The 23,350-nt window shown below is 39.5% G+C and overlaps 1 protein-coding gene across 1 annotated transcript in view; it reads right to left on the bottom strand.

Annotated features, from left to right (window-relative positions):
- The window catches only part of FBXL13 (F-box and leucine rich repeat protein 13), a gene marked incomplete at both ends in the record, with an annotated part of 183,419 nt that overhangs the window by 133,922 nt on the left and 26,147 nt on the right, over positions 1–23,350 (bottom strand). Inside the window, 2 exon segments of the mRNA XM_082846252.1 lie at positions 20,054–20,221; positions 22,708–22,817. Of these exon segments, the coding sequence (XP_082702378.1) occupies positions 20,054–20,221; positions 22,708–22,817 (278 nt within the window).

The raw sequence follows: 23,350 nt of genomic DNA, 5'->3' as shown, positions 1-23,350 counted from the left end.
TTACATTTATTGTGCACTTCTTCTGTGCTAGGCGTTTCATTTTAATTCTTAGAAGACCCCTGTTATGCGTCCATTGTTATCCTAGTCTAAAGATAGAGGGACCTAACTCTACACCATTTTCCAGTTCTACCTGGATTAGGCTTGCTACATAAAATACAGAATGCCCAATTAAATTTGAATTTACATAAACAACTAATAAATTTTTTTTTTTTACTAATAAATTTTTAGTATAAGTATATGCCACATATTGTACAGGACAAAGTTATACTACAAAGAAAAGGAAAACTGAAATTTAAATTTAATTGGGCATCCTGTATTTTTACTTGCTAATTCTGGCAACCCTCACCTGAATTGGGGTCCTCCATTGCTTGTTCTGGTCCCTTAGCTCTGTATACAGACCCTCAGTGTCTGCCTGACCACCTGTCCCTCATCACCTGCCTGTTGCCATGGTCACCACATGTTGACAGCTGCCATACCCCGATCCCTGTGTTCTACGCACCTGCAGGACTCTCACCAGATGGGAATTCTTTCATGCTCACTACCTGGCCTGGCTGTGGCTGTTTGGCCAAATCCTCTGAAGACCATTCTCTACCACAATCAGCTATGGAACAGTCTTCCCCTCACTCCACCCAGAACTAGCACCACCCTGGTGGTCGTGATCCTGGTTAAGTGTCCTACCAGCATATAAACCACGCCCACTTTCCATACAATACAGGGTCTTGTGGGAAGGGGGAAAATATGGATAGAAAACTGATTTTAAAAACACAAAAAAGCGGGCTTCCCTGGTGGCGCAGTGGTTGAGAGTCCGCCTGCCGATTCAGGGGACACGAGTTCGTGCCCCGGTCCAGGAAGATCCCACATGCCGCAGAGCGGCTAGGCCCGTGAGCCATGGCCGCTGAACCTGCGTATCCGGAGCCTGTGCTCTGCAACGGGAATGGCCACAACGGTGAGAGGCCTGCATACCACAAAAAAAAAACACAAAAAAAGCAAAGCCAGAGAGGCATCTTAACAGCTCAGGGCAGCAGAATGAGCCCCAGAAAGGAAGAGTAGACAGGATTTTTGTTCAACATTTTTTCACCATTGATAAGACTGTAAGCATCATGTTTATAAAAGCAGTGAATTCCACAGGCTGTACGACATAGCTAACTCACTGAATATTGGAATTAGAACCAAAATCAACAAGATGAACTTGAATAGGAATAACAGGAACTGCTGTGTTTAGGTTGAGAATAGCAGTGACATAAGGTAAAACTGCTGGCCAGCAGTTTGGATAAAAAAGACCTCAGCATTTTTGTTCAACACAGGTTCAAGGATAGGCATTATGATGTAGTAGATGAAAAAACAAGACTTAGATTCAAACATACCCTATCTCAATTCCTGATTTCACCACTTAGGGAAAGAATGGGAGCTTATGGCAGACATCTGTGCTGCATTCCCATGCCAACCCTCCTAAGAGGTGACAGGCCCCCTAATGGGAGCCCTCTGAAGGCCACAGCAACTGACCACTAAAAAGCCTGCCTTGAACGCCATGGTAAAAATCCCTGTGCCCAAGCTTGGTTCAGAAACTGTGGAGCCTCCTGCCTTCAAGGGACTGAATCAACTTAGGAAGCACAGGTGTGGTGGCCAGCACTGGACTTAGTGGGCTCAAGTCCAGTGCTCTTCTTGGGTTCTTGGGCTCGAAGAGACCGCTAAGACTCTTGCACAACCAAGGAGCAGGGGCCAAGGGGGATTAGGATTACATTTCATGATTGAGATTGACTTTACTGGCTGCCAAATGGGTGGAGACATGCAGCAGACGGACCTGACATAGGGGAATAAATAAATATGACATTTATTTTCATCCAAATATTAGGGAGTGTAATTCACACTCTACAAAGTTTAAAGTACTTGTTCAGTCAGACAGACTCAGACCAATCCCAACCATACCACTGCGATTTCACCTACTTTCCAAGCATCATTTCATTTTTTTGCAAAAAAGAAAAAATAATGCCAAATTCACAAAGCTTTTAGGAGAATTACATGAGATAACTTTTGGTAAAAACCCTAACATAGTTCTTAGTGTGGTATGGTTGCATTTTATACAAATATGAATTCTGTGGATTTAAAATAGTGCAATAAAAATGAGACCCATTATATGGCAAAATTTGAAAAAAATGTGAATCCCATTTTATATTTTTATTCTTACGTGGAAAAACATCTTGAGTGGGTATCATTTGCTAATCACTAATTGGATGTGGAGAATAAAAATAAAAGGGGAAGTTTAGGATGACCCTCACAGTTAAGATTTGGGTGACAAGTGATGATGCTGTTTACCAAGAAAGGCCAGGAATATGGAGGGGTGGGGAGAAGTCCCCCAAGGGCAGTAGGGAGGTGATGTTTTTAAGTTAGACAAGCTAGGGGGAGATTCTGTGGAACATTCAGATAGAGGTGCTCAGCAGGTATTGCTGATAGTGGCCTGGGTCTCAGAAGAGAAAGCTGGCTGGAGATTTATAGATTTGAAAGTCAGGAGTAAACAGCATATAACCTAAAGCATGTCTTTGAAATCACCCAGAGATTGAGGATGGAATGAGAAGATCAAAGAAGCAGTGATGTAGCCTTTACAAATACTATCATATAAGCAGTGAATAGGAATACATTATCTCTAGAGGAATCTTAAAATGAATGTTCAGAGAGGTGGACAGAAAACCAGGAGGGAGTGTTGTCACTGAGGCTGAGTTTAAAGAGAGATTTTTCTTCAATAATTTTTTAATTGAAGTATAGTTGATTTATAATGTTCTGTTAATTTCTGCTGTACAGCAAAATGATTCACTTATATATACATTTTTAATATTCATTTCCATTATGGTTTATCATAGGATATTGAATATAGTTCTCTGTCCTATACAATAGGACCATGTTGTTTATCCATTCTATACATAAAAGCTTACATCTGCTAACCCCAACCTCCCACTCCATCCCTCCCACACCCTCCTGCCCCTTGGCAACCACAAGTCTGTTCTCTTTGTCCATGATTCTGTTTCTGTTTCATAGATAGGTTCATTTGTATCATTTAGATTCCACATATAACTGATATCATATGGTGTTTGTCTTTCTCTTTCTGACTCACTTTACTTAGTTGGCAATCTCTAGTTGCATCCATGTTTCTGTAAATGGCATTATTGCATTCTTTTTTATGGCTGAGTAGTATTCCACTATATATATGTACCACATCTTCTTTATCCGTTCATCTGTCGATGGACATTTAGGTTGTTTCCATGTCCTGGCTATTGTGAATAGTGCTGCTATGAACATAGGGGTGCATGTATCTGTTTGAATTACAGTTTTGTCTGCATATATGCCTAGGAGGGACTGCTGGATCATATGGTAATTCTGTTTTTAGTTTTCTGGGGAACCTCCATACTGTTCTCCATAGTGGCTGCACCATCTTACATTCCCACCAACAGTGTAGGAGGGTTCCCTTTTCTCCACACCCTCTCCAGCATTTGTTATTTGTAGACTTTTTTCTTTTTTTTTTTTGCGGTACGCGGGCCCCTCACCGCCGCGGCCTCTCCCACCGCGGAGCACAGGCTCCGGACGCACAGGCCCAGCGGCCATGTCTCAGAGGACCAGCCACTCCGTGGCACGCGGGATCCTCCCGGTCCGGGGCACGAATCCGTGTCCCCTGCATCGGTAGGCGGACTCTCAACCACTGCGCCACCAGGGAAGCCCTGTAGTTTTGATTTGCATTTACAAAGAGGTTTAATGCTAAAGAAGTTGTCATCCATGTCAGGTCACAGAAAGGTCAATAAAGTCATAACATTTTCATCAGCTGTTGAAGGTCAGTGGAGAGTCTAGCTAGCACAACTTCAGTGGAAAAGTGGGAGCAAAGATGGGCTTCAGGAATGTCCATTTTAAGGGAGGTGATACTTGCACTGGATGCTGCCCTGATCAAATCACACTTGGAATATTCTAAGTTTGGCACTGTTGAGTGTGAAGTACTGATGGGAGGAGACAGCCATTGCATAGGAGAAGAGAAGCAGGCAGGCATCAAGATTAGGTAGTGAAAGAGAAGAACAAATGTCATGTATTAACGTTTATATGTGGAACCTAGAAAAATGGTACAGATGAACTGGTTTGCAGGGCAGATATAGAGACACAGATATAGACAACAAACGTATGGACAGCAGGGGGAACGTGGCGGGGAGTTAGCTGGTGGTGGTGTGATGAATTGGGAGATTGGGATTGACATGCATACACTAATATGTATAAAATAGATAACCAGTAAGAACCTGCTGTATAAAAAATAAATTAAATTTTTAAAAAATTAGGTAGTGAAAATAGAAGATAAATTAGAAGGCTCAGGAAAAAACAAACTGATAAGCCATGTTATATGGAAATTAGAAAGATAAAACGAAGGGGCAGAGGCAGGAATATGGAGTGATTTATGTTTTTTAACCACAGAAGGAACAGCAGCCAGGAACACAGTGTGGGTCAGACCCCATGGGGTTGAGGATCTCAGCATGGTGCACTCTCCACACCCTATCACTCTGGCAGAGGATGCCTTCATGATGCAAACAGCATTATGAGGAAATCCTCAAGCTCTGAATAAAACCATAACTGGTCAGAGCCTTAAATGACCTGGGTATCTCTATCTGGGAGACAGAGCTTTCCATATAAAAGGATTAACTTGAACCTGGGTGCACAAGACCCACCCTGGGTGCTGCTACTCCCACTGAATCTCATCTGACTCAGTGTTGAGTAGTAAGTCACATGAGTGAATATTCACATTGTCTAGTGTCGTTTTCTCTCACACTGCTACTTGAAGGGAAACCTCAGGACCAGGATAAGGAGGGAGCTGAGTATAAAAGTACAGAGCGATCCAGGCCACCGATTACCTGGAGAGCTCCCCTGTATTTAGAAAGTTGGGCCCATTCAGGGTGGGGAGAAAACATGGTCCATACCACTCTATGAGGGACCTACCAATAGAGAATTCTCAGAAAATGGCAACCAAGATAGTAGCAGGAGTGGAGGGGGGAAGAGTTGAGACTAGAAACTGTGAGAGAAGAATAAACAGTTGACTGAACTGGGAATTTGTAACCACATAAGTACTAGAAAATAAAATCATAGCTATGTTTTATAATTGACAAACTTGTTCTTATTCCTTGTGGATGCAGCAGAAAGAACTAGGGACAAAGGGTGCTTGGGAAGCTGCTTTCTCTGCTTTGATATGAGAAACAACTTGCTAATTACAGACCTACTCCTCCCCAAAAGGGAACAGAATGCACCCCAAAGTCAACAGCCTCTCAAGCACAGAAAGCGTTAGACCAGAGGCTGGATACACATTACTATTACTGGAGATGCTTCATTTTCTTGGCCTCATATCCCCATCCGAAAGCACTTCAGTAACACTCCAGGGCTCTGTCTCCACCCCTCCCATCTCCCCAGGAGAAGAGGAGGGATGTTACCTGACTGGCGAATTTTGGAGAAATAACCAGGCCTACAATTCAGCTCCCGGTCCACTCTGCCCTGACTCAAAAGCAAATGCATGCATCCTGGCCGCCCTCAGCAGCCTGAGGGAGGGGTGCGGTAGTCCAGGCTGTGCAGTGACGGAGGGTAAGTCTGTCTGATCTAGATGTAAAGTACTAGCAAGTCACCTTGGTCAAGCAATGTCTTAAGCCATGGTTTCCTACCATCTATATCAGATAATATTTAGCTCTCCAGCAGTCTACTTCCCAACTGTTTCCAAACTCAGACAAGGAAGAGGGTATTATTATATTGTCCCCTAAGACTCTAAGAATATCTCTGAGGAATACCGTCCTGGGGGAAATGTTAGACCATATAACTCAGAAGTTGTTCTAAATGTAGGATTCTGTGACTTAATGACTTCTCAGATACTTCTAGGATCTTCTAACTTAGTGTCCAGTTGACATTTCAGATTCAATGAATCTAAAATTAAATTTCTCTTCCCCCCACACCAGTTCACTCTCCCAACATTGCAGCACATCAAAAGTACAACTGGCCTCATAGTCATTGAGATTTAAAAGGTTAAAGTTCCCAAATGGTAGGGAAGTTGAAAACATCCCTATCATGATTGCAAATCCATACTGACATAGCCAAGTGGTGTTTGAAAATCTGTGATCGCCAATATCTAGTGAGAGTATGGAGAAAAGAGAAGGGGCCAAGGTCAATATCCACAGGTGCTGTGAGGAAGCTGGGGGAGAGGGAAGAGCGAGAAACCTAACATGAGGACCAAGAAATAATTCCCAGAGAAAACGACTAGGACGTGTCATGCCATAGAACCACCCCCCTCCAAAAAAAGAGCATTTCAAAAAAGAAGCATAATCAAATGCTACTCAAAGAACAGGGAAGAAGTGAGCATAAGCTATTGGGTTTGATGATTAAGAAATTCCTGGGAATGAGACCAAGTTTGTGGCGGTGGGGCTGAAAGGGGAAAAATCATTTCCCATTCATTTATTCAACCAACATTTATTGAGCATCTAGGGGTTATGAATTCAAAGCATGTAAGCCACTGTCCCTGTCCTCAAGGCACTTACAGTCCAAGAGGAAAACAGAAAATAGACAGTTATAACAGACAGTAAGAAATGCTTCAGGGGCTCTGGGAACACATATGAAGAGTAACTAATCAAGACTAAGGGAGAGGACAGAAGATCAAAGGTAGCCTTTCTGGAAAAGATGACATCTGAGCTGTGCCTAGACAGGAGTGAGCCAGTCAAAAAAGAGAAGGGGACCCTATACAGAAAGGGCATAATGGCTGGAGAGAATGTCTTATACTTGAGTAGTAGACTAGGTAACTCAGTATAGCTAGAGCCAAAGATTCCTGTGGAGAAATGGTGGAGAATGAAGCTGAAAGGTAATGAGGGGGACAGAAAGGGCTTTGTGGGCAATGTTAGAGCCGATGGGGAGTCAAGGAGAGATTTTAAGTGGGAAAGTAACGTGAATAAATGTGACTTTAGAAAGACATCTCTGGTGGGCAAATGAAGAATGAGTTGGAAGGTCAAGGTCAAGAATAGATGCTGGAAGACCCAACTAAGGGTTGGGTCTTTATATATAGATATAGATATATAGATATATCTAGATATATAGATATATCACATTTTCTTTTATCCATTCATCTGTCGATGGATACTCAGGTTGTTTCCATGTCTTGGCTAATTGTAAATAATGCTGCAGTGAACATGGGGCATCTTTTTGAGTTAGTGTTTTTGTTCCCTTCAGATAAATACCCAGAAGTGGAATTGCTGAATCATATGGTAGTCCTGTTTTTAATTTTTTGAGGAACTTCGATGTTTTTCATAGTGGCTGCAACAATTTACATCCCCACCTTTGCTTTTGTTGTTCCTTTTAGTAAAGGTGTTGATCTTTTACCCTGACATATTTTCTTCTTAGCATTTAATTCTATATGACATGTCCTTGTGTATGTTTCCTTGTTTGCTATCTGATTCTTCACCCTAAAATATAAGTCCCTTGAGAGCAAGGTATTTGTCTAATCCACCACTATTTCCCCAATACCTAAAACAAAGCCTTGTACATTGTAGGCATTCAACATAGTTATTAAATAAATAAAATAAAATCTTTACGGAGCACCTGCTTGTGCCAACCTCTTAGGTGCTGAGGATAAAGAAATGTAAAAAATCAATAAACAGAAACTTCAATTAAGTAGATTTGGGAGACCAGAAAGGAGAGCTCTTACACCTGCAAGGATAGCAGAGCCCAACAGGAAGAACTCTTCTTTCCATGGCAAAGACTCAGGCAGTGAGAAGCCATGGGATCTTTGTTTACTTAGCCCTCCCAACTTCCTTTTCCTTCTTATAAAAGCGCTCTCCTTCCCTTGCCATTGGGGGACTTGCGCATGACTCATAATGGTTACAGACCTCCAACTGCAATTCTCTTCTGCTCCTGAATAAACACATCTTTGCTGGAGAATTGCCTGATAGTATATTTGTTTTAGGTCAACAGAAGTAATCAAAACAGATGTAATTCCAAAACCCCAAAAGCATACAATTTAGTGGGAGAGACAGACAAAAAAAACAAGAACACTGGGCTTCCCTGGTGGCGCAGCAGTTGAGAGTCCAGCTGCTGATGCAGGGGACACGGGTTCGTGCCCCGGTCCGGGAAGATCCCACATGCCGTGGAGCGGCTAGGCCCATGAGCCATGGCTGCTGAGCCTGTGCTCCGCAACGGGAGAGGCCACGGCAGTGAGGCCTGCGTACCGCAAAAAAAAACAAAAAAACAAAAAAACAAGAACACTATTAAAAAATAATAGTTATGTACAATGAGAAGTGCTATGAAGGAAAAGAACAGGCCTTAGAGCAAGGATTGATTTTAGATTGAGTAATCAGGAGAGGTCTTTCCAATGGGGAACATTCTGAGACGTAAACAGAGACCTAGTCAAACTAACAGCAGATGGAGAAGAGTTCCCTATGGGATATGAGCACGGGCAAAGCCCTCTGTAGGATTTTCTGCATTCACTTCTTACATTTTCCTCTACTGGATGCTTGTTTTCATCCAAGAGTCATAGGTGTTTGAAGCTGGAAGTGATCCTAGAAGCTATCTAGCCCACCCTCATTTTACAGAAGAAACTCCGAATACATACGTACTTTTTGCTGGGAATTTTCAAAGTCTTTAAACTGAGGGTAAGAGAACGTAGATGCCCTGTGGGAGGTCAGCAAGCTGACAGAGCCAGCAGGGCTACATGTAGAATCCAGTCTTCCTGACTTTCTCTTCAGTGGCTTCCTGTCATTCAGCCATCTAAATTCAATATATTAAAAATAGTAACTTCTACTGAGAAATTACGTGTGCTAGGCATTGTTCTAAGCACTTTGTGTGTATTAACTCATTTAATCCTCACAATAGCAAGTGCAGGAGATATTATTATTATCCTTTCATTACAAATGAGACAGCTTAGAAACAAAAAATTAAGCAAGATGCCCAAGGTCATGTAGCTAGTGACGGAATCAGCTATCCAGACTCCAGAGCACACTCTCAGTTTCCACGTAGCTGCCTCTTTCTGTGCTGTAGTTTTTCATCTCACAAATGATGTATCATTTTGCAAGGGTGGTTCCTGCTAAAATTAATGTAGCATCTTCTACAATTTAAAAGTCATGAAAACTTTATTTCAAAATCATTTGTAAACTTCTTAACTTAGGTAGCGTTACTGATTAGGGCTGAAGTGATGAAAGCCAGGTCTATGGGCACAGCAATCTTATACCCAAAATAAACTGATCCTAAAGCAATTTTTAGATGTTGAGCTTAATCTGCTTTTTCACCCACCCCACAGATTGAGCCAACACACACATAGTTCTTTGATGGAGCCGTGTGGTTTTGGAAGCTCCCTTATCTGAAGTTCACACAGTACATTCCTAAGAAACTTGGAACCACTCTGCTTTAGTGAATTGAGGTCAGACTGACCTCTGAGGTTATCAAAACATAAACTCAAAAAGTCATTGAGACTACTCTTTTGTTTTAGAATTCCAAGTAATTTAATCTAACAGGCCTGAACCATCTGGTTTCTCTCCTGCAACATGGTACAAGTTTTAACGTTTTTCCAGGGACATTTTTCCCCAAGTGAGATGAGTCATCCACACTATAAAATCTGAAGGTGATTTTACAAGTCTTTGCAAGTCCACACACTATTATCTTTTACAAACAAACAAAAAGTTACAGTTGTTTAAAATGAAAGACAGCCCTAAGATACTACTTATATTATTAAACTAATCAAACACTTTTCATTTTAGGACAACTGCATTACTTGACTAGATTATTTAGACTTTCCAAATTCATCCACATAAGGGTTTTCTCTGTATTGCTTGTCAAACTACACACATACAAAAAAAAAAAAGTTGCATTTTCATGGAAAATGATCTTTGCCAAACCTCCCAAATAGCTCTGAGTTTGACTGATAGTGTATGAGCTCTACCATCTAACAAAGCAGCCTTTCGTAATGGGTAAATGATACTAAGGAAAATGATAGTGAAACAGAACCTGACTTGTTTTCATGAGTTGATGCAACTGAACCTAAAAAGCAAGCCTACAGTTTTTCAAGTTAGGTTCAAATTGCATCACAATAATTGAAACTGATTGCTGTTTTCAATTATTCCTTCAAAACATTAGGCAGTCTAAATATACAAATCTCTATTTTGAAAACTAACACTTCCAAAAACTTTAAAGTTTAGATCCAGCTCACATTACATTTTTATGTTTTGTTTCTTAAGTCCCTGAGAATTCACTGACCAGAGAAGTCACCAAATTAAATGCCATTTTAGAACTATGATTTAAAAAATTAATTCTGCAAATCTATTGCATTAATAAGCTTAATAAACCCAACTGTTTAAGACAGGAGTGTTAGAATCATTAATTTCCAATTTTATAATATTATATAAATTCACTCTTTTATTACCTGTACATTTTAATGGATATTCTTGACAATTTATTTGATTGGGAAAAATTTGAGACTATCTCCAAAAATAATTCTGTGCTTTAGTGTCATGTCAAGATTGAGTAATTTTTAAAAGTTACTCTTGTATTTTTTTAAGGGTAATACAACTAAACAGATGTATTGAATATAATGGTTCTTTTTTTTTAACATCTCTATTGGAGTATAATTGCTTTACAATGGTGTGTTAGTTTCTGCTTTATACAAAGTGAATCAGCTATATGTATACATATATCCCCATATCTCTTCCCCCTTGCATCTCCCTCCCACCCTCCCTATCCCACCCCTCTAGGTGGTCGCAAAGAACCCAGCTGATCTCCCTGTGCTATGTAGCTGCTTCCCACTAGCTATCTATTTTGAATATAATGGTTCTTAATTATTGTTTTTTATTTCACAATTATTTTACTCATATGTACACATACTATAAATGATTATTTTACATATATCAATATAATTACATATATATGTGTGTGTATATATTCTCATTCTATTTCTTTAGAATTCTCCAAGAGGAAAAACCAGAGTGATATAGAGGCTATAATTTTAGCCAAGTAGTCAGGAAAACCAGATTCTGGTCTCAGTTTTGTAGTTGTCTGGCTTTGGGGATGTCATTTAATTTCTCAGATCCTCAGCTGTCCCTCCTGAGAAAGGTAATAGCTCAGCACAAAAATCCCTATGTTCTTTTCTAGATCATGCTATGGTTTGAGCACTCTGACAGACTCTATAAATCTGATCCCAAAAGGGCTCAATATCATTCCACAAAGTGGTGGGGGTGAGAATTAGGGTGGAAGGAGGGACAGGAAGGCTGATCATAACCCATGACGTGATATCATAAAGAAATATTTAAAATGCAAAAACTGACAATGATTTTCATTGTCCTGAGCAAAATCCCCAGTAATTCTACATGTTTCCCATATCCTGCTATGAGATTTTTCCAAAGTGAATCCAAACGTCAATTAATTCAACATAAACTCGTCTCTGTAAGTTTAGAGTTTTGTCCGGGTAATGAGAATGCGGAAGTCTTAAAAATCAAGGGCCAAGAGGGTTGAAACTGCCCAAGGTCGTATTGCTAGTGAGTAGCTAGGGCAAGATATGAACCTAGTTCTCCTGAGCCCTATGCCTGGACTTTTAATCATATTATCAAACCAAAAGACTTCTTATGAGAAAGGATGCAAGTTCATAGCTCATCATAACTGTTGAAGTTTCCATGTACAAGTTTCTGTCAGGGCCCGGATCACATTATAAAGTGGTTTACTGGCTCTGGGTTCTGTGGTTCTTTATTAGTTGGCATTTTTAGTTTCTCTGAACTGGAAGACAGAAGAGTATTAAACCAGAGTTCCTCTGCAGCAACTATGTATTGACTTCTTAAACATCTTCTTGTTTCTTATCTGTTGTAATTGTTATTTTGCTTTTCACTGAAACCAACATTTTTTTCTGACAAGGAGGAATGCCCTTTTAAATACTGTCTGATGACTGGCAGTTCAAATCCACCTTCAGTGAGGCTGATTGCCCAAGTATCTCACCCAATCCCCCACTCAAAGTCCCCTCCTGCCCATAGCAATCTTGCAGTTAGACCTGGCCTGGTGACAAAGTTCTAACCTAAAGCACATCACTGAAATTCTTGACTGTGGGGTCTTGGGGAGACTTTGGCTTTCCTAATAAACAAAGGTAGGGAACCATTTGCCTTCTACCACTGTGATTTTCCCCCTTCTCCTGGCCTGGTGAATGAATATGAGGCTGGAAGAGGAGTAGCCATATTGGAACCACGAGACAATAAGCGAGAGGATACTAAGGACTGTGGAGTGAAAAGACAGAAAATTTCCACTTTTATTGGCATTATGGAGGACCAGCCCTGGATTGCCTTCCTCTGGACTTTGTGTTACAGGAAAAAAATAAGCCCTTATTTCTTTAAGCCCCACTATCAGTCAGGTTTTCCTGTATTGGTAGGTGAAGGCAGTATAAGCTGATACGTTAGAGAATTACTAGACCCAGAATGTTGTGCATAAAATAGCTACTTTGAAGCACACTGAAGTGTTTGCATCCAGTCAGCTTCTGAGACTAGGCACTTAAATGTTTTTATGCTCTCCTTAAGTCATCTGTATGGAGGCCCATAAAAAGAAAGGTGCTGTGTTCTTGAGACCTAAAGATCTTTCAGAACCTTACGCCTTTTCTCTTCTGTTTCAATCAGCCCTAGGATTATTTTTCAGTTATTGAAAGCTTACCTTTTATGTCTATTTATCATTAATTGTTTAGAGATTTGACTGTCACAAGCACAAGAAACAGCCTGAGGAAAACTTTGATGTTTTTATTCTAGATCTGCACCATCTTTCTTAACCTTGAATTGGAGCAGCACAGTATAATTTCTTAAATGACATATTCATTCACTTGATAAATATTTTAAAATATTCTGTATGCTTGTAAGTCAGGGAATATAATATGAATAAGACATACTCCTAGACATCCAGGAATAATCTAGTATGTGTATACCATTGAGTGCCTTGACTAACAGGCAACAAAACCATGTTGAGAAACTGTCTTGTATTTGAAGTTCATTATGCAACTTTCTGTCGACTACTCCTTATTGACCCAAAACTGATATTAATAATGGCCTGAAAATAGCTTTCATCACTACCCATGGCAGAAATTAGAGGAAAACATCTAATATAAATATTCTACATTATATAGGCAAAATGCCCTTAGAACAGAAAAGGAAGCAAAGATGGGTATGGATGGTACATTTGAAAAGAGGGTACAGAGATCAGGAGAACAGGATTGAGGAAAGGGGTCAGGAAGTAAGTTGAAGGAGTTCCTACCTGATGGCATGTATTTTCTCAGTGAAGAAGGATGGAAAGTGAAGGTGAAGGGCAGTGAAGTGGGGGATTTAGCATGAAAAATTGAAGAGTGGTAATAGTCTGCTCAGGGTACCATAACAAAATACCATAGATTAGGTGGCTTAAACAACAGAAGTGTATTTCTCATAGTTTTGGATGGTGGGAAGTCCAAGATCAAGATTGTGTCCAGTTTGGTTCCTGGTGGGAGTTTTCTCTTCTCTGCCTTCTTGCTGTGTACTCATATGGCAGAGAGAGAGTGCTGGTGTCTCTGCCTCTTCTTATACAGGCAACCACCCTATTGGATTAGGACCCCAACCTCATGATTTAACCCTAATCATCTCTTCACAGGCCCTATCTCCAAATACAGTCATATTGGACGTTAGGGCTTCAGCACAGGAATGGGGAGGGGAGGACACAAACATTTAGTCCATAAATAAGAGCTTAAACAGTCTCTGTAAGAAATGGAAGGAAGAGACCCATAGAAGGATAGACAGGCATTGTTTGGAGCGACTGAAGTTAAATACCACTCACGAAAACCATCAACAGTCTTCCACTTCCAGCCATGATGAGGTAATGGTACGAAACTATCCTTCCCACTATATATAACTAGAGAAATGGACAAAATATGTGAAACAACTGCTTTCAGATGTTGGACAACAGTCATCACAATATTCGGATCTGTGAAAGAAGGAAAATAAATGAGATGAGACTTATGATAGCCCAGGCTTTCTGCATGGAGACATTTTTTGGCTGCTTGTGAGAGAAAGAGTGCCAGGCAGTCTCACTAAGCCAAGGAGATAGAACCCCAGTGGGATTCAAGGATGTTGAGGTTGCTGGAATTTATCGGCAAAGTACTGGAAAAGTGGGAGTTACACAGAAAAGATAGCTTGAGAAGTCTGCATTGGGATCCTTGCAGCTTTGCATTTTAAACAATATGTGTGCAGGGGACACTCCATGAGGCTGAACAAAAAAGTGACTACTGGGGACAAAACATCTGCGGGGAATCTGTAAGCAGAACAACTACTATAGTTCGTACAGGATTGGAAAATTTACAAATTGAGACAAATCAGAGTACAGACATGCCACAGAACACTTGGGGCGTTCAGTAAAGACCCCGGAAGGTCACATGATAGGAGTAAGGAAAAACTAGCCTAGAGTATAAGTTATTCTAGTCTTTCCTTAACAAAGCTTAAGTATAAGCTGAGAAAAGATGAAGCTTATCTTCAAGTAAGTTAACAAAAATCAGTTCAAGGGCTTCCCTGGTGGTGCAGTGGTTGAGAGTCCGCCTGCCGATGCAGGGGACACTGGTTCGTGCCCCGGTCCGGGAAGATCCCACATGCCGCGGAGCAGCTGGGCCTGTGAGCCATGGCCGCTGAGCCTGTGCGTCCGGAGCCTGTTCTCCGCAACGGGAGAGGCCGCAACAGTGAGAAGCCCGCGTACCGCAAAAAAAAAAAAAAAAAAACAGTTCAACACTTCTTAAAAATAACAACATAATATATTCAACAATGTAACTTACTAAACATCCAGCATATAATAAAAAAATTACTATATCTGTAAAGAAGGAAAATCTGACACAACACATAACCAAGAGAAAAATTTAGAATGTAAACACACAGAGAAATTACAGGGATAATAAAACTAGTAAACAAGTTCTTTAAAACAGCTATTATAAAATGCTCAAGGATTTCAAAGAAAAATGAGAGAGAAGTGGAGATTTTTTAAATGAACCACATAAAACTTGTAGAGATGAATACATCTATAGTGAAAAGATTCACTGGAATGGCTTAATAGCAGATTAGACACTGACTTTTTTTTTCCCCTAAACAAACACTGTTTAATTATTTTGGAGGGAGGCAGTCAATAAAAACAAAAAAATCCCTACTATAAAACTAGGCAAATGCCACTAACGACCAATGATTTTCTTGTTGTACATTATGAGGAAGTTATCGTTTATTGTGCCCTTCCTCTCTGCATCTTTCTGAGATATTTCTAAACTCAGAATTGACTATATGCATTTTTAGCCCGTTTTAAGGTAGTTGAAGAAAAAGGAGGTTAACAAAAGTTAGTAAGAATTTTAAAATATGCTAAGTTCATCCTACTTACAAAATTCAGCAGTATGTTGCAGGCTATCTATTATGCAAATTGTTAGTGCCTTTTTTTTTTTTTTTGCCAGTTTTGGTGAGTAATTAAACAGAAGTTAATGGCTTTTTAAAGACAGTTGCATATTTACTATGCTGAACTTGACATAGCAATAAACACTATTCATAATGAAGCACAGAAAGAAAAAAAAAGGCTTAAAAAATGAACAGGAACTCAATGAAATGTGGGACAATATTAAGTTGTTTAATATATGTGTAATCGTTGTTCCAGAAAGAGGAAGAAGACAGAAAAATAGTTGAAGAAATAATGGCTGAAAACTTTCCAAATTTGCTGAAAAATATAAACATGTATATCCAAGAGTTCAATGAATTCCACGAAGGATAAACACAAAGAAAAAACTACAAGGCATATCGAAATCAGATTGCTAAAGATTCAGTAATAAAAAGAAAAATCTTCAAAGCAACAAGAAAGAAGAAGACACATACATACAAAGGAAGAAAAAAATATTCCACTGATTTCTCATTTGAAATAATGCAATCCAGGAGACAATGGAATGATATCTTTTAAATGGAATGAATGAAAATTTTAAAAACCTGTCAGTCTAGAAGTCAATGTCTAGAGAAAATCTCTATCAGAAACAGAGTAAAAATAAAGACTTTTTCAGAGAAATACAAGTTGAGAAAATTAAGCACCAACAGACAGACCTGTGCTTCAAGAAATGTTAAAGGAGGTTCTTCATGCTGAAGGAAAATAGTTCCAGATGAAAACTCAAATCTAAACCAAAAGAAAGAAGGCCAGAATCAACCTATTTGTGGAAAAATAGAAAATACTTTTTTCTGAGTTTTAAATTTCTTTAAAAGATAATGAACCCTGGGCTTCCCTGGTGGCTCAGTGGTTAAGAATCCACCTGCCAATGCAGGGAACACGGGTTCGAGCCCTGGTCCGGGAAGATCCCACATGCCGCGGAGCAACTAAGCCCGTGCGCCACAACTACTGAGCCTGCGCTCTAGAGCCCACGAGCCACAACTACTGAAGTCTGCTTGCCTAGAGCCCGTGCTCCACAACAAGAGAAGCCACCACAATGAGAAGCCCGCGCACCGCAACCAAGAGTAGCCCCCACTCTCCGCAACTAGAGAAAGCCCGCACACAGCAACGAAGACACAACCCAGACAAAAATAAAATAAATTTATATTAAAAAAAAATAATGAATCCCTTCCACTACCCTTTCGCTTTCTTCTTTCAATACAATTCAGTCTTAAAGCCATTAGATTGGTCCAAGCAAAGCAGGCATCCATGCCAGGGTAAGGGGCGCAGAAGGGGCTCTGTTGGCCCAGAACAGGGCATCAGAACTAGGGTACATAAAGGGGAGCATCCACTCAGTGGAGCAGCCTTCCTTGCACAAAACAGGTGAGGAGGGTGTCCCCAAGGAGGAATGTCCCAGAGTAGAATATCAGAGCCCCAGTGGAAAAAGGAAGACAACGAGGAAGCATGGCTTACTGTGGGATACTGGAGCCCAGAGTAGATGGAGTCCAAGAAGAGGACATCTGCCCAGCACAGACAGTCAGAGAACAAGCAGACTGAGAAGGGCATTCGTCCACATAGAAGTATAATGTAAGATGTTGAAGTCTGCAAGGAATGAGGAGGAAGTCCCTAAGGAGGGGGCAGCCACTGTGGGATGTCAGAACCTGAGCAGGACAAGGAGGGGGAACCGAGGAAGTGAAACCCTGTATAACATACCAGGAGCTAAGTGGGATGTGGAGAGTGGCTCTATTGGGGGAGGAGGGTGGCATGTGGTGACAGAGCCTACTCAGTATAAGGTGGGCATCCCCAAAGAGGGGCAGCCCATGCATGGAGCGTCAGAGCCTGAGTAGGGTAAGGAGGGCATCTACATAGGAAGGTACTCAGTGCAGGGCGTGTTAGCCCAAACAAAGTTAGAAAGGCAACTACATAGGAGGAAAAGCAACTGGCATAGGATGTCAGAGCCCAAGCAGTATGAGGAGGGCCTCTGCATGGCAAGCAGTGTCAAAACCTGAGCAGGATGAGGAAGGTATCCACACAGGGAGGGAACAGTGGCAGCCACGTGTGTGACTGCTTCCACACGGGGGGAGTGATCAAATAAGTAACTACATGAATAATGAGAGCTGGGATTCTCACTGTTGGAGAAGGACATTGCAGATATGTAAAAGGAGAAGACTAGTATGAGCCCTGTGGTGCTAAATTGGACCTGGAAGTATCCACATACAGTTTAGGTTTAGTTTAGGTTTTTTAGGTATATAGAGGTACATAGATATGGGGGGGAATATGTATATGTGTGTTCCTACTTACAGTCTCTAGTTCTGTCTACTGAGAAGGCATGGGAGAAGCAGCACTTCAATGGTGATGAACACAGATAGAGTTCAAATCTTGGTGCCTATGTACAATTCTCCATTAAAAAGGACTCAAAGAGTCCTAGAGAAATGACCTATCCAGGGTGGAGCATGGAAAGTACAAGAGGAGCCTGGGACATCATGCTGTGCTATAAAGTAAGGAAGTGCTCAGAGGATGATAGTTACACATCAAAGGGACAGAGAAGGCAACCTGAAAGGACTCCCACTGAATCTGGAACAATTTGAGCACCAAAATAAATAGTGATAGTAATGGATTATAACCCATTGAATAAAATAGAAAACCATGAGTCCATACTGATATAAATAAACTAAAAGTTTGATGAGGAATGGGTATATTTATATAATTGAAAAGTACCTACCCACGAAATGCACATCCATTACAAAGGGGGCAACTGAATAGTGGAGAAGCCTAGCAGACACCACTTTCAACAAGCAGCCGCCGTGAAATCACCAATCCTGGGCAAATCCAAATCCTGTGCCACCGATAGGATGCAGTGAGAAGAGCACAGCATGATGTCTGTGGTATTTCCAGGAAATGTGCAGAACCTGAATCTATTCTTGAGGAAACATAAAACAAGCTCAAATTAAGAGAACTTCTACAGTAAACCTGGCCTGATCTTTATGTCAAGGGAATGAAAATTAAAGAAAGGCAGACTAAAGGAGAGGAAGGGCCATGATAATCAACTGTTCTGTGTGATTCTGCACTGCATCCTTTTACATTATTGGCATAATTGGGGATACCCAAATTAGGTCTGAGGATTTTGATGGCTGACTGTAAGAGGATGCCCTTGTTATAGTCAATACACCAATAATATTTAGGGATGATAGGGCATCATGTCAGCAACTTACTCCCAACTCGTTCAGGAAAAAAAGTTCTTTGTGTTGTACTTGCAACTTTTCTGTTTGAGATTGCTAAAAATGAAAAATACATGCTGAATAAAATATAATTGACTGTTTAAAGCAAAAATAAATTCTAATGTAGGGTTTATAAATACGTAGAAATAAAATGCATGGCAATAATAGCATGAAGCGCAGGAGGGGGGAAGTGAAAGCGTGCTCTTGTTAGGTTCTTACATCGTATGTAAAGGGATAAAAAATTATTCTAAGGCATAATGTGCAATAAATTAAAAATGCAGCTGCTTACAATGTAAATAAAGAAACAGCAGTCAAAACGTTGGAGTTCAAAGACAAAAAGCAGCTGCATAAGTGTAGGAAGGGGTGTGATATGGCTTAGAAAAATAGCTAAGAATGACATTAATATGACACAAAAAGAGAAATAATTAGGGCAACAGTAATAGACTCTGTTACTTAAAGCTTTAAAATTTCTCTCATCAAAAGACTCCATGGGCAAAATTGAAAGCAAGCATCAAGTGTAGGGGAAAAAAATCTCAAATACATTCCAGGAAAAGGGTGAATATTACCAGTATATAAAGAGCTATTATGAACGGTAAGAAAATTATAAGAATTCCAATTTAAAAGCAAGCAAGAGATGAGCAGACAATTTATAAAGAGGAAACAGTGGACAAAAATGTCCACATCCTAACTCTATGCCATACATAAAGTGCAAGATTAGATATAAATATAGGTATAAATATCTTGTTTCCCAAAATAACTTGAGCTCAAGTCTCTACATTTAGAAGGATGAATTTAATACATGGAATTTTATAACGTAAATCTGCCATCAACCAGAATAAGACGATATTTTACAACTCTTCCACCATTTATCAGGTAGTCCCACAAAGTAGAAATTGCTTATTTATCAAAATAGGAAAGAATATAACCAGTAGTTGGAATTATGGCTTATATTTCAGAGATCAGTTCAATGAGTTGTAAGCTATAGATACATGATTCTTGTTGTTATGAACTCATGATCTATGGAAGAAAGATGATAGGCATAAATATTTTAACTAACTGAAAGGTGCAATATGACAAGCCCCATTTATATTCTGGAGTGTAGGTATAACGTTAAGATTAAAAGATTAGGGATTAGTGATTAAAAGATAAGCATTGGGTTATCTAAAATCTGTTGTACCTTAAATGACAATATATGCTTGAAGGAGGAAGGAAAGAAAGACATTCCTTTCATTCTTATTTACTATAGCTTTAATTTCTCCATTTTTGATTGTTATAACAATTTACAGCCATCCAAATTGATGACTTCCAAAAAATGAAATAGCCCAAAGCTAGTTGTAAAAAATACTTTTCTTCAAAATATGGCTTCCATCATTCATGCAAGTTTCATAAAACCACTCTTTAAACAAACATTGTGAAAATAACTAGTTAAGATATGAATTCATACGAACCTGTAATACTGTTCTTTTGGGTAACTGTGAAACGTCAAATTCAGGAATTGCACCTACAAGAAAGACTTCAGACACATTTTGTTCAGGTGAAATATATTCTTCTTTAGAATTTACTCTGAGTTTTAACTTGCTTCTCCATTTTTTAAATTGAAGTTCATGCTTTAACATCTGCCATGAAAATAATTTACAAATTCCATGGAACTCTTGTAAGGATTAAATGAGATGATACATGTAAAACACAGTGCTTGATACAATCATAGCACCAATTAAACATTATTTATTATCATCATTGTCATTATATAAATTATCATTGTCCAGAGCATGTGTAATAATGTGTAGTCTCTGAATCACCATTATAGATCATTTCCACCAGTTGTCATACAACATTGGCATAGGCAGTCACCTTGAAGATGTGGTCCAGCCTTCTCTTTTAGAGATGAGGAAGCGGAATCCCAGAGAGTCAAGGTTCTGGTAATGCCAGAACTGGTATGTGGGGGCATAGAAGGGTGAGGGTTAGCATGGAGCTATAGAAGGAGAGTTAGGGGAATTCCCCGGCGGTCCACTGCTTAGGACTCTGTGCTCTCACTGCCGAGAGCCTGGGTTCAATCCCTGGTCGGGGAACTAAGATCCCACAAGCCACATGGTGTAGCCAAAGATGAAAAAAATAAATTAAAAATAAAACTAAATAAATAAATAAATATTTTTTAAAAGAGAGAGTCAGAAGGAAAGAATTTGGAGAACTGCCTAATCTATCATTACAGGAAGTCCCCATTTTAACTTTCAATACGTTCCTTAAAACTGCATAATCAAAAAAACACCCATAGGGTAAATAAGTGTTGTACCCATACAAACACACACACACACACACACATACACACAATTTTGGTGTAATATATGGATATATTAGAGCCTAAGGAAGAGCACACATTGGAGAGCTAGCACATACAAGTGTTCCCTGCCTCTCCTCCCAGCAGACACCTGCCTTCCTCACTCCACCCTAGTGAATACTGGCCTAGTAATATTGTTAGGCCAAGATATCACATAGCTAAAAGAAAATATTTTCTCTAACTATTTAATACATATCTATATTGAGGATATTATTATCATATATATTAATATGTATCAACTACTACAAAACATTGTGCTCAGTGTATGGGGATGGTTAAGAAAACAGTACTGCCTGCTCTCAGGGATGTTCAGTTTAAGGGGATGTAAAAGGGGCAGCCTGGTCATGCACAGTTACCTTTTCACCATTAGACAATCAATGGCCAGGCTAGGGGCCAGGTCAAAACATTAGCTTAGTACAAGAAGTGGTGGAAAACACAGAATGCCCAGACTAAAACAGTGGTACCCAAAGTACAACCATTTAACTGGCAATGTTGAAAATGTAGTCCACAAAAGGCAGGTGCTAGAGGACATCTGGTAAGAACACCAGTTCAATACCAGGGGATGGTAAACTTCTAGAGAGTAAGAATGATCAATGCTTTATGCGTCTCAGTCTCCTCCGCAGACTCTAGCACTGTTTCAAGCATTATGTGAGTAATAAATCTTTTCTTACTCTCTTGGTACATACATAGTATCGTCAGTGTCAATATCTGAAACAATCTGGGGGAGAGGCATTGATCTTCCCCTACACAGGGCAACCATAAAACAGGGGGGTTAATTTCTTCGTATTTTTCTCTTTCCTATTTATCCCAACTTTGTATTTCAAAGAATATTAATAAAACATTACCTACTAAATAATGTAACTACAAAAAATTCCAGCGTGTTTCTATGTCTGTTCCTACTAGTTACTATGAATATTCTAAAACAATATTAAATGATAATATACTGTACTGATAGCTAAAGCAAACTAGAGATACTTTTAAGTTTGGAGGAGTTTGCTTGGATCCTCTGTTTTTTTTTGTTTTTTTTTTTTTTTCGATACAAGGGCCTCTCACTGCTGTTGCCTCTCCTGCCGCGGGGCACAGGCTCCGGACGCGCAGGCTCAGCAGCCATGGCTCACGGGCCCAGCCGCTCTGCGGCATGTGGGATCTTCCCAGACCAGGGCATGAACCCGTGTCCCCTGCATCGACAGGCGGACTCTCAACCACTGCGCCACCAGGGAAGCCCGGATCCTCTGTTTTGATTGATTTAATTCCTAATGGGTGTCCCAGTTAAGAATGATCCTTTAAATTTAGCAATTTAGTAGTTTAAAAAATAATTTAGTATTACGATTATAATTTATTAAATTGAATGTTGAAAAAGAATAAAAAGCAATTTAATCTTATCTAGAAAAGAATAAATGTAGTCTTTATCATTTATTTCTCTGTTACAATCATATCAAACAGTTTCTCTTCCACTTTAGACATCTATATCCACCTAAACACTTGCTTAAACAAAAAATCTTGGTGTCTTTATCAATAAATTTAAACAAAATGTTAAAAAGATTTTTCCTTGATGTTCATAGTTCAAATGAAACAACAAAATTTTTTAGGAAATATTTTTGGGTAGCTGAGGTGACATTTAAATTACTAAGTTAAAAGAACAAGGACCCCATTAAAAGTATATATATTCAGGACTTTAGTGTTTTCCACACAGCATTATTATCTGAGGCAACATCAATGTAACAGCAAAATTCAGTTTCTAAAAAAATTGTTTCCAATATGCCATACCAGCTCATCTTCTCTCTCTTTATACTTATGTCTTGCTTTATCCCTCCATTTAGTTAGGATAATTATCAGCTTGTAGCAGTAGAACATCTGTTGTACCCGCAGTAGTGTATCTGAAGAAAGTGCATTAGATTACTGTATATAGTTAAAGCTGCTCTCAAAAAACAAAGTGTTTACTATTCTATCATATTTATAATATGAACCAATGTTGCATCTGATAGTTTTTTATTTTAATTACATATGAAATTACTTTTGACAGCAGTAGATAGTACTCCTGAGACTTTATTAACCTGTAAACATCACCTTTGCCCTTATAAATTAAGATATAATAGATGCAATAAAATGTCAAGATATATATCATTTCTTTTTTAACAAATCTGTTCTTTGTAAAACCAGAACTTCCAAATTTATTCGTAGAAATACAATCATGAGGTAGTATTCTGATTTAGTCAAATACCCTATGATTAAATAGATTGTTCCATATATATATATATATATATATATTTTTTTTTTTTTTTTAACCAGGGGTCCAAAGCTCAAACATAGGGGCCAGGCTGGGAAGGAGGATGATTAAGGCAGGCCTTGGAGACACCACTCTTAGATAATTGTTTCCTCTCAGAAATAGAGACCCACTACCCTTATGTTA

This window comes from Leucopleurus acutus (genome assembly GCF_964270905.1).
Source record: "Leucopleurus acutus genome assembly, chromosome: 9".
Lineage (NCBI taxonomy): Eukaryota > Metazoa > Chordata > Mammalia > Artiodactyla > Delphinidae > Leucopleurus > Leucopleurus acutus.
Note: the sequence above shows the minus strand (reverse complement) of the source record. Positions and strands in the feature narration are given on the sequence as shown.